Here is a 12509-nt window from a genome sequence, read left to right on the forward strand (position 1 = left end):
GATATTCTCTGATGATTGCATTGAATGGCTTTATACATGGAAAGTATTGCGGCGGTTCGGAACAGCCTAAATGAATAAAAAACATGATGGATCTTCGACTGCACGCAGTCAAAAGTGATGCCTTCGTCATAGAGCGATTTTACAAACCAAAGCAAAGGAATTTTAAGTTCAAATTTGATCGAAATCCATTAACAGGTTCTCAAAATATCTGCAAGATTCGGTACATGTCTTGAGTTTGATAGTAATCTGTCAATCACCTCTTGAGATAACGCAATCAAGAGAACGGGACGTACGGACGGACAGACATCCCCAAAACGTAATGCCTCAAGGTATTAACAGTGGCGGAATCAGTGGGGGGCGCAGGGGGCACGGTCCCCCCCCCTGGTAAAAAAAGGGGGAAGGGGGGGAAGAAAAAGGGAGAAAAGAGAAGAAGGAGGGAGAAAGAAAAAGGAGGGGAAAAAGAAAGAAAAGGGAAGAGAGAATGAAGAAGAAAAGAGGGAGGAGAGAAAAGGGGAGAGGAGAAAAAGGAGGGGGAAAGGAAGAAAGGGGAAAGACAGAGGAGAGAAAAAGGGGAAAAGGAGAATAATGAGAAGGGAAAAGAAAGAAAGGGGGATGATATTATAAGAATGTTTTCTTACCGGGAAAGGGGTGGGGGGGGGGGGGACAAAATTTTGCAGTGTGCAAAATATGGGTCCCTTTTGCCAGGCGTGCAGCCCCCCTCTAAAAAAAGCACAAGAAGAACAAAACAAAAAGCGATGGGAAAAAGGGGAAGGAGAGGGGGGAATTTTTGTGACTTTAAGGAGAAAGGAAAAATGAAAGAGAATTAAACAAGATAGAAGAGAGGTGCAAGAGCATAAGGAATGGCATTTCTTTTAACAGAATAATGGGATAACAACCAGGGGCGTCGCTAAACGGGTGTGTGTGTGTGTGTGGGGGGAGGGGGTGCGACACCCCCCATCTGTCAGGATATTGTCTGTAAAATTGCGCTGCAGTCGGGAAAAATAGAAAAGGGGGAGGGGAAAATAAGAGGGAAATAAAGGAAGAGAAGAGAAGAAAAAAAGGGAAGTAGAGGAAAGAAAGAAAAAGAAAGAAAAGAAAGGAAAGGAGAAAAGGAATAATAGAAGAGAAAAAGGAATCATAAAAAACAGGGAATGAAGGGAGGAGAGGAAGAGGGAGGGGGGGGGGGGGGTGAGGGAGTAAGAGCGTGAGAGAAGAGGGGTGGGGTGAGGGGGTAAGAGCCTGGGAGAAGAGGGGTGGGAGTAAGAGAGAGGGGGATGTTTGATGGAGTCACCACGTCGAGGGGGCAAGAAAGATACGCATAGATAATTATGTTGCTGTGTCAGGTCCGGTGTGTCGGTATTCTTGCTCGATCCTCGTGTACTACATCAATGCAGAAGTTTGAAGTCGGTGAGACGTATAACGTTCAGTCGGCCTGCAATTTTTTTTCTCCCTACGAACTGTGACTTTTTATCGGACAAAAAAACATTTTTGAAAACTCCGACAATAATAAAGAGTCGGTACAACGAATCGTCTTCTTTCTCTAATAATTTAATGAAACGTGAAAAGCTTCCACGCTTTGCGCGAGAGGGGGAAACTGAATTCAGACAAGGATTAAGAGTAGAAAACGGTACAACGAATCTTCTTCTTTCTAATAATTTAATAAAACGTCAAAGCTTCTGTGCTTCGCGCGGGAGGGGGGGGGGGGGGGAACTGGGCTCAGACAAGAAGTAAGAGTCGAAAACAGTACAACGAAATGTCTTCTTTCTCCAATGTGTTCAGAAACGGAAGTAAAAAAATACTTGCCGAAGACTGAGCAAGTGACGATCGATAGTACCACACACAAGACCAAAATGCTGATCGGACTAATAAAATCAAAATACAATAGGCATTAATTTAATTGCTAAAGTATTACATTTAAGTTGTTATAGTCTGATCAGCATTTTGGTTATCTCAGTCTTCAGTGAGTCATATTTAGACTTCCGTATTTGAACACGTTTAGTATCCCTAATCTTGAATACTTCATTGCATTCCTTAATTTTAGAAACGGGAAAAAATAGCTGCCATCTACATAATTTAATTTACTTCCGAAAATTTTTGTTCCCACTGAATTGTTTATTCAATTGTTTTCAAAGCAGCAACTATCATTACCGTCGCATTATTAGTTCAGCATTTTAATCTTAACTCCCGCTGCTGCATGCACATAATTTTTGGTGTGGTGAAAATTCCCGTTCGGGGACCTGGTCCCCGCCCGAAATTTTCAAGTCAAACCCGGGTTCGGCACAACCCGTAATGACTCGGGCTACTTGTATCAAATGTTATTTTTTCGGTAACATTTTTTAAGCTTTGTTATTTTTGCACGGAATTTGGATAAGAGTAACCAACCAAGTAAAAAAAAAAAACACACACTCAGTAAATAACAAACAAAAACAAAAATATCGCAAAGAGGATTTTTATGAAATATTTAGCCGAAAGAACAAACAAATTGTTATTATGCATATGTATTCTGAACTTTGGAAATAAACAGGACACAAAATCATATCGTAATAGCAATTGTTTTATCAAATATTTATCCTCTAGAACAAACAACATTAATAATGACACCCCCCCCCCCAAAAAAAAAACATTCACTTCTTACGAACTCGACTCTGCTCTAGTTCATCCACCCTTCATGAAATACTAGTACACTGGCTTTGATATTATCAGGTGGTCTGTTGTCAACAGACCACCTATTGATTTCGTCAGAATTTTCTTTATTAGGTGGTCTGTTGTCAACAGACCACCTATTGTTTTCGTCAGAATTTTCTTTCTTTATTTTTATTTATTTCTTCCCGTTTTTTGTTTATCGGTTAACTCAAGATCGGTTGTGTTAATTTCTTTCAATTTTGACACAGTCATCGGTCATTGTCATGAGACGTGACAGGAACATTTTCAAGGTCATCAGGTCATTGTGACGTCATCCAGGCGCCATTTTGTGAAATCACGTTATCCATCATATCTTCATGATGCATAAGCAAAGGTCATTCATATTCATATCACATATACTTCAGGTCAAGGGTCGACAGGTCATGTCATCAAAGGTCACATAAAGGTCATGACGCGCGCGTACGCGTGCGTCAAAATTTTAGAATGGTCAAAATCACCTAACTATTAAAGGAGAGTACGAATCAGGTCATTTTAAGCATTTCAAAATTTTCCGTCCGTAAGTGTCCCCGCGCGCGTTACGCGCGCTCACAGCGCGTGGAAAAGGTCAAATTCAAATTTTGTACATGATTTAGATTCCTCTTACCGTTAATAACAATTTACATTAATTTTAGTCACCCTTGACCTTTCATAAGGCCGTGAGCGCGCGTCAAAGATCAAAATCCGCGCGTGCTGCTATGGGCAATATAATGCAAATTTGATCAAAAACATGCCATTTTAAAAATCAAAATAGCTCTTCAGATAGTCCATTCACCCCAACTTATATATCATGGTTAAAAAAGGTATGAGTTGGAGATATGATTTCATGTCTCATTTGACCCTCAATTAACTCATGACGTCATCATAATGGCCTCCGAACTCAAAATTTCAATTTGCATATTATGACGTCAGCAGATTTTTGGAAAATTGATTGTATCTCTGTAAATATTGATCAATTTTCTTTCAAATTTGGATATGTTCTACCTGAGAATATTTTCAACAAATGTAGTTACCACGCTATTTCATTTTTACAATGGTATCATGGCGTATTTTTGCGATTAAAGGAGGCATGTCAATTTTTCAATTTTTGCGTGTATTCTCTATGGGACATGACTTTTTCTCAAAACTGGATTCTACATTCTGGTCTTTCGTGAGCCATATCTCCGTTGTTTTATCTTTGTTTACAATGAGCTTTGAGTATGTTGTAGCTGAGACAATAAGCTATCACAAGTGTGCCCTTTATTTTTCGATCTGATGCCGGGATCATGCTTATATTTCACTTACAAAGTGGGATTTGATAATTCCATTTTCCGTTTACGTGTAATCTCTATGGGAAATGTTTTGGTATATCGGTAACGCACTTGACTTCCGACCTCGAGGTCCCTGGTTCGAGTCCGGGCGTCTCCAACAATTTTTTTTTTTTTTACTTTTTTTCTTTTTGACCTTTCACTGTACCATCTCCTTTGAATATTAAAACACGTACAATCGCAAATAATGTAATAAACAACCATATTGACTTTATTATTACCCTATTATCACTTGATCCATTACTTTTTGCGTGTAATCCTTATTGGAGATGACTTTTTCTCAAATCTGGATTCTACATTCTTGTCTTTTGTGAGCAATATCGCCGTTATTTCAGCTTGATTTTTGTTGATTTTTGAGTATGTTGTAGCTGAGACTATGTACTATCTAAATGTTCTCTCATTTTGTTCAGTCTGATGTCATCATGGTCTGTTGATGATAATCATCAACATCATCATCATCATCATCATCATTATCGTCATCACCATTACTATCAAGATCATCATCATCATCATGATGATGATCATTGTTTACATGTCTTTATAAATTCTCCCTTTCTCAATACAGTAACTATTTTAATCTATCATAAGACTTGAAGACAGACCACCTTATTCGTCTTCGTGACGAATTAAATTCTAGTTATTATTATTATTTATTCTTTATTTTTATTTATTTCTTCCCGTTTTTTGTTTATCGGTTAACTCAAGATCGGTTGTGTTAATTTCTTTCAATTTTAAGACAGTAATAGGTCATTGTCATGAGACGTGACAGGAACATTTTCAAGGTCATCAGGTTATCGTGACGTCATCCAGGCGCCATTTTGTGAAATCACGTTATCCATCATATCTTCATGATGCATAAGCAAAGGTCATTCATATTCATATCACATATACTTCAGGTCAAGGGTCAACAAGTCATGTCATCAAAGGTCACATAAAGGTCATGACGCGCACGTACGCGCGCGTCAAAATTTAAAAATGCTCAAAATCACTTAACTATTAAACGAGAGTACGAATCAGGTCATTTTAAGCATTTCAAAATTTTCCGTCCGTAAGTGTCACCGCGCGCGTTGCGCGCGCTCATAACGCGCGGAAAAGGTCAAATTCAAATTGTTTACATGATTTGGATTCCTCTTAACGTAATTGACAATTTACATTAATTTCAGTCACTCTTCATATTTCATAAGGCCGTGAGCGTGCGTCAAAGTTCAAAATCCGCGCGTACTGCTATGGGCAATATAGTGCAAATTTGATCAAAAACATGCCATTTTAAAAATCGAAATAGCTCTTCAGATAGTCCATTGACCCCCAATTTTTATATCATGGTTAGAGAAAGCATGAGTAGGAGATATGATTTCATACCACCCTGACTCGTAAAAAGTGAAATAAAGTCATCATATTGGCATCTAAACTCAAACAAATGTATTTTGTTGATGACGTCATTTTTGTCTTTGTTTATTTGAGATTATCTCACTTATCGGTGATCGATTTTCTCCCAGATTTCGATATGTTGTAGCTGAGATAATTCTCTATCAGAAATATGTCATTCATTTTTCATTTCGATGACGTCATCATAGTAAAATATTCGATTAAAGGCGACAATGCATAATTTGTCATATTTGCGTGTTATGTCTATGGGAGGTCACTTTTGTCAAAACATGCATCTGCATGACAATGTGTTTTGACCAGTATCTCGGTTATTATTAAACAGTTTTCTCCCAAATTTTAGTTTGTTATAGCTGAGACTATTTGCTATCTAAATATTTCCTCATTTTTTCAATCAGTTGTCAGGATCATGTTCATACTAATCATCGTCATCATCATCATCAATATCATCATTATCATCATCATCATCAATGTCACCATCATCATCATCATCATGGTCTGAAGATGATGATCATCAACATCACCATGATCATGATCATTATCATCATCATCATCATCATGGTCTGAAGATGATGATCATCAACATCACCATGATCATGATCATTATCATCATCATCATTAACATTATCGTTTTTATCATCATATAACATTTTTATTATCATGATCATCATCACCTTTACTATCATGATCATCTTCATGTTCATCATGATCATCATTGTTTACATGTCTATATAACTTCTCCCATTCTCAAATCTATCATAAGACATAGACAGACCACCTTATTCGTCTTCGTGACGAATTAAATTTCTAGTCATTATTAGGTGGTCTGTCGATGACAGATCACCTATTGATTTCGCTAGAATTTTCTTTATTCTTTCTTTCTTTCTTTCTTTCTTTCTTTCTTTATTTTTATTTCTTCCGTACACTTTTTTGTGCACACGTTTACTCGAAATCGACATAGTCAATTTCCTTCAAATTTTTGTCAGTCATCAAGCCCTATGATATCAAGTTCCTAAAACCTTTTTCAAGTTCATGGGGTCATCGTGACGTCATCCAGGCGCCATTTTGTAAAAATCAGGTCATTATCATATCTCGATAACGAGTCATCAAAAATCAACCATATTTAGTATACATCAACTTCAGGTCAAAGGTCAACGAAAAATGTCAAAAAAATTTGCGCGCGCACCTCGACGCGCACGTACGCGCGCATTAAAATTTTAAAATGGTCAAATTCGTTCCAAATTAATTTTGCATACGTTTCAGGCCATTTTAAGCATTTTGCAAAAAAACGCGCGCACGGACATGCGCGCGCGTTTTCGCGCATAATTGCATCTTCCAACATAGAATCGCCAAATTTTTTCTGTCATCATATTTGGCACATTTTTTCAAGCATTTTGATACCTTGTTCAACTTTTTCTGCCCATTAATAACGGAATGAGCGTCCGTTTAAGATAATTACCGTGCGTGCGAGCTCTTGTAATACATAACATACATGTGCAAAAACATGCCTATACAAAATTCATTGTAACTCTTCAGGATGGATAGATACCCCCCAATTTCTTTCATATTTAAATAGATTATGAGTTGGAGATATGATTTCATGTTTCATTTGACCCTCAATTAACTCATGACGTCATCATAATGGCCTCCGAACTCAAAATTTCAATTTTCATATTATGACGTCAGCAGATTTTTGGAAAATTGATTGTATCTCTGCAAATATTGATCAATTTTCTTTCAAATTTTGATATGTTCTACCTTAGAATATTCTCTACAAATGCAGTCACCACGATATTTCATTTTGACAAAGGCATCATGGCGTATTTTTGCGATTAAAGGAGGCATGTCAATTTTTCACATTTTGCGTGTATTCTCTATGGGACATGACTTTTTCTCAAAACTGGTTTCTACATTCTCGTCTTTCGCGAGCAATATCTCCGTCGTTTTATCTTTGTTTACGCTGAGCTTTGAGTATGTTGTAGCTGAGACAATAAGCTATCACCAGTGTGCCTTTTATTTTTCGATCAGATGCCGGGATCATGCTCATATTTCACTTACAAAGTGGGATTTGAGAATTACATTTTCCGTTTACGTGTAATCTCTATAGGAAATGTTTTGGTATATCGGCAACGCACTTGACTTCCGACCTCGAGGTCCCTGGTTCGAGTCCGGGCGTCTCCAACAATTTTTTTTCTTCACTTTTTTTTCTTTTTGACCTTTCACTGTACCATCTCCTTTGAATATTAAAACACATACAATCGCAAATAATGTAATAAACAACCATATTTACTTTATTATTACCCTATTATCACTTGATCCATTACTTTTTGCGTGTAATCCTTATGGGAGATGACTTTTTCTCAAATCTGGATTCTACATTCTTGTCTTTTGCGAGCAATATCGCCGTTATTTCGGCTTGATTTTTGTTGATTTTTGAGTATGTTGTAGCTGAGACTATATACTATCTCAATGTTCTCTCATTTTTTTCAGTCTGTCATCATGGTCTGTTGATGATAATCATCAACATCATCATGATCATCATCATCATCATATTCGTCATCACAATTACTATCAAGATCATCATCATCATGATCATCATGATGATCATCATTGTTTACATGTCTATATAACTTGAAGGCAGACCACCTTATTCGTCCTCGTGACGAATTAAATTCTAGTTATTATTATTATTAATTTTATAATTCTAGCCTTATAGTACTAGTTAGTACTTTTTAAGAGACAAATACGTCCGACACTCTACCTTTTTGTGAACGACAGCAGCACAACGTACGGGACTCACCTTCGTAAGATGATTCCCCATTTTACGTTCGTAGTTGTCAAGTATAGTATACGGATATATAATGGTAAGATTTGGTTAGGAACGCAATGTTTTATATCTCTGAAACGAAGCTGATATAGGTCAGGGTCAAAGCATTGTTACATCACGACACGCAATTCATTGCCTTCTGATTGGTTGAATGTTACTCGTGACGCGCCTATGCATTGTGACGTTGTCGATATGCTCTACTAGTATCTCGGAAACGAAGCTGATAGAGGTCAGGGTCAAAGCATTGTTACGTCACGGCACGCAATTCATTGCCTTCTGATTGGTTGAATGTTACTCGTGACGCACATATGCATTGTGACGTTGTCGATATGCGCTACTAGTATATCTCTGAAACGAAGCTGATATAGGTCAGGGTCAAAGCATTGTTACATCACGACACGCAATTCATTGCCTTCTGATTGGTTGAATGTTACTCGTGACGCGCCTATGCATTGTGACGTTGTCGATATGCTCTACTAGTATATCTCGGAAACGAAGCTGATAGAGGTCAGGGTCAAAGCATTGTTACATCACGACACGCAATTCATTGCCTGCTGATTGGTTGAAAGTTACCTGTTACACGCATATGCATTGTGACGTTGTCGATATATGCGCTTCTGACTGGTTGAAAGTTACTTGTGACGCATTTTTACATTGTGACGTTGTATGTCGATATGCGCTACGAGTACCATTGACGCTACAAGCGTTTTGTAAATTTGGTAAGAAATTAATCCATTCGCTTACATCCTGCATTATCCATCCCCCGCACGTTATTTTCCTGTATACATGTGGATCTTGGTGGCGGAGGGAATATGTGACCGCAATGTCAACATTACAATGCAACACACCAAACACACCAACATTACTTCACACAGCGTTCGTGTGGGGGAGTGGGGGGGGGGGGGGGCATCGAGAAATACTCAATTTTTATTTGGATATCGTAAGAATCTTTATACGTTCTTTTAAAAAACCTTTCGAAATTTGGAAAATTATCCCCGAAGACAATTATTCATCATAAAATATATAAAAAGAATGATATTGCTATAATATGCCATGTCAATCGATTTCATCATCAGGCGCCAGCACGCCCACGGACATCTGGACATTATGAAATACCAGCAAAGTACGCAAAGTACAAGCAAAGAGTAATAACTAGCGAAGAGTGGCTAGTCCCGAAACGAAGCACGCGAGCAGATTGTGGTAGACAAGTTTGCAGCACACCTGTACATAATTATATCGAGTTCAGTTAGAACGTGTGTTTGGAGTACGCTCCCTTCACACGGCGCGCTGATCTCCGTTGCCGAGATCGAGTACTACGGAATCAAGACAAGGCAAATTGTCTTGATACATGAAGGTGTTAGCTTTGTAAGTGTGCATGCTGCGCAGATCATCAAGCTTGATACATGATTTTTGGGACTTAACTTGGCAGAAATATTTAGTATCGACTCTGGATCATTTTTATTTTGGAAAATATCTGATATCGCTGAAAAAGGTAAAGAAATTTGTACTGTGTGCCGCACACTGGAGACATTGACACTGTAATTGCTTGCATGCACAACACCGGCGCGTTTGATATGGCTAGCTGACAGTCTATACAGTGCATGCATGCAGTCAGACCTCGCGAGCTGCAAGCAGCTCCGCCGTCGCGGCTCGCCGTTCCGTGACCGTGGCTAGCGCGCTAGCCGAGCTGTAGCTGCATGTAATGCGTGTACCTTATTAGACCCTACGTAATGTATGTTTTTCATGGTAAACCTACGAAGTTCTTTGTAAGATTCTGTCGTGGTGGTGGTGGTGGGGGATGCCGGCGTCCGTATTTTTTTATTTACACTCTAGCACTAGCTGTCTATAGGGAGCAGAGGGAGGGGAATTTCTTGATTAATTCCAATGAAACCGCTCGCGATGAGTCTACTATCGACTGTCTACAGTCTAGACTGTATTAATGGACTCCAATTTGGAGAGCTCGCTCGTGCTTATAAATTATAAAATTATAAATAACATCCAAGGACAAAGTTTGCTTAACTTTTTCTTGGAACACTTGAATGGTTTAATATGGAACCTGTTTGTGACGTGTAACACAAATCCCTTTTCAGTGACCCTGGTGAAGGATGTATCCTTTTTAAAATTTAAGCTACCGGTAGTCTCCCAGCGAAGCCCCCCCCCCCTAGACCGAAAGCTTCAGTCTCTATATCGTCGGTTGTTCCACTGAGACTACGTCTGGCTCCACTAGACCTCCGGATATAGAGACTGAACGATCGCCTATGCCATCGTACGTTGAAGATACAGTCTACGGGTATACAATAAGACGATAAGACGACGCAGGGTCGAAACTGAGTCACGTCTTTTGGATGGTGACGTTTAAAGGTCAGTCCCCAGACGTAAATAATCATATCTGATTGATACACGTCTGTAAAAACCCACACACACACACACACATGTGTAAAAAATATCTTTGGTGAAGCAATTTAAAGAATTTTTATACTGTTTTTTTTTACTTGATGCAGAATAATCCTATCAAACATCATGCCAAAGCTGGAGGGCTATGAGTTCTGGGAGAAAACCCTGGGCAAACCTCGCTTCATCGTCGCTCCTATGGTGGAACAGAGTGAGCTACCATGGCGAATATTGAGCAGACGACACAAGGCAGAATTATGCTACACACCCATGTTCCATTCCTCCGTCTTCACGAAAAACCCGCGCTACAGGAAAGAAGCGTTGGCATCGTGTGAGGAAGACAGCCCCCTCATTGTTCAGGTTAGCTATGTTAATACACTAGTAAAGGAAATAAAGGAAGATAGACTATTATATTTATAACCCCTAAAAATAAACATTCATGTTCATAGAAATGATAAATTTTATCCTTCACTTAATTTCCTTATCAGCATTGTGTAATGAGTCCTGTAAGTAAACAGTCTGTATAAATCTATGAATCATATGTCTTAATTATGTTGAGTATAAGAAGTGATACCAGAAAATGAATGATCAGTATTTATTTATTCATATCAAGATTCATTGATTTTGTTGATAAAAGAAATGGTTGAAACAATTCTGTCATATACGGTAGGAGAATAATTTTGTTGTAAGTTGTCCAAATCAAAAGAGTAATTCATTTTCCTACTATAGATAAATTTATCACAATTGACTCAACACTCTTTTTGCACTTCATGAAAGTTTCTTGCAGTAAAGATCTACGTTTAGCTGTTCTAGTCCCAGTTTTATGAAACTTGAAATCAATAACAAGTTACTGTAACTGTTGTATAAGCTACTGAAATTGTTGAATTTAATTGGCTGTGAGCAAATTTGATACATAAAATGTTGTAGTATTTATCAATTGAAGTTAAACAAATATTGAAGAGTTGACAAGAGTTTACCAACAAATTATACCTATGGGCCTTGAACATGAATTCTCCCCAAGGAGCAGAGCATGTGCACTAGCATGTGAATACAATGACGGTTAATGATAATTTCAATGTAAAGTGATTAGAAAACCTATTATTACAATGATTACAAGAGTCACTATTATTATTATCATCATCATTATTGATATTATTATCATTATTATTATTATTAATATTATTATCATTATAATTTGTTTGTATCATTGCATTCTCCATAAAGTTCTGTGGCAATAATCCAGAGGTGTTTTTAGAAGCTGCCATGCTAGCTCAGGATCACTGTGATGCCATCGATCTCAACCTAGGATGTCCACAGTCCATTGCAAAGAGAGGTACAGTAAAATCTGCTTATTAAAGTGATATTAACCTGGACAGAAAGACCACCAATCTATAAAGACCTTACTGTTTGTTTGTTTCCCTTGCATCAAATTTCCCATTTCAATATGTATGACTGTGAAAGGAACCTGTATAAATATCACCTGTTTATCTGTCTCCCTCTAATAGTCTTTACATGTATTTTTCACTGGAAGTTACATGTATTATGATAATGCAGCCAAATCTGCTAGAATCTACCTGTTAATCCCAAACTTTTTTGATTCTTGTTTTAGTTAGTACAGTTAGTAAAGATATGTAGTAAATACGGACTTTGTATGCACATGGGCCTATTTTAATACCTGCAACAAAATGAGATTAAATTATTCATCTATTCATATGATCTGTTAATGATGGTTTTGATTAATAATAATAATAATAATAATACTCTGCTTTTATATAACACTTATCACATCTATGATGTCTCTAAGCAATTTACAGATATACTATTATCCCGTCATTGGATTCAATACTTCCCTGGGGAGCATTCCAGCCAGGCGTTACTGAAGCTGGGGTAACATTAGTCTATTGGAGCCCCAGGAATGTCCA

At 37.9% G+C, this 12509-nt stretch overlaps 1 protein-coding gene across 1 annotated transcript in view; it reads left to right on the forward strand.

Moving 5' to 3' along the window:
- LOC582685 (tRNA-dihydrouridine(16/17) synthase [NAD(P)(+)]-like) overlaps window positions 1-12509 on the forward strand; it is a 31261-nt gene that overhangs the window by 5996 nt on the left and 12756 nt on the right. Inside the window, exons 5-6 of the mRNA XM_030991565.1 lie at window positions 10698-10947; window positions 11812-11920. Of these exons, the coding sequence (XP_030847425.1) occupies window positions 10698-10947; window positions 11812-11920 (359 nt within the window). The remainder of the gene's footprint in view (window positions 1-10697; window positions 10948-11811; window positions 11921-12509) is intronic.

The sequence above is a fragment of the Strongylocentrotus purpuratus genome, unplaced genomic scaffold, assembly GCF_000002235.5.
Source record: "Strongylocentrotus purpuratus isolate Spur 01 unplaced genomic scaffold, Spur_5.0 spur5_contig_845, whole genome shotgun sequence".
NCBI classification, from domain to species: Eukaryota; Metazoa; Echinodermata; class Echinoidea; order Camarodonta; family Strongylocentrotidae; genus Strongylocentrotus; species Strongylocentrotus purpuratus.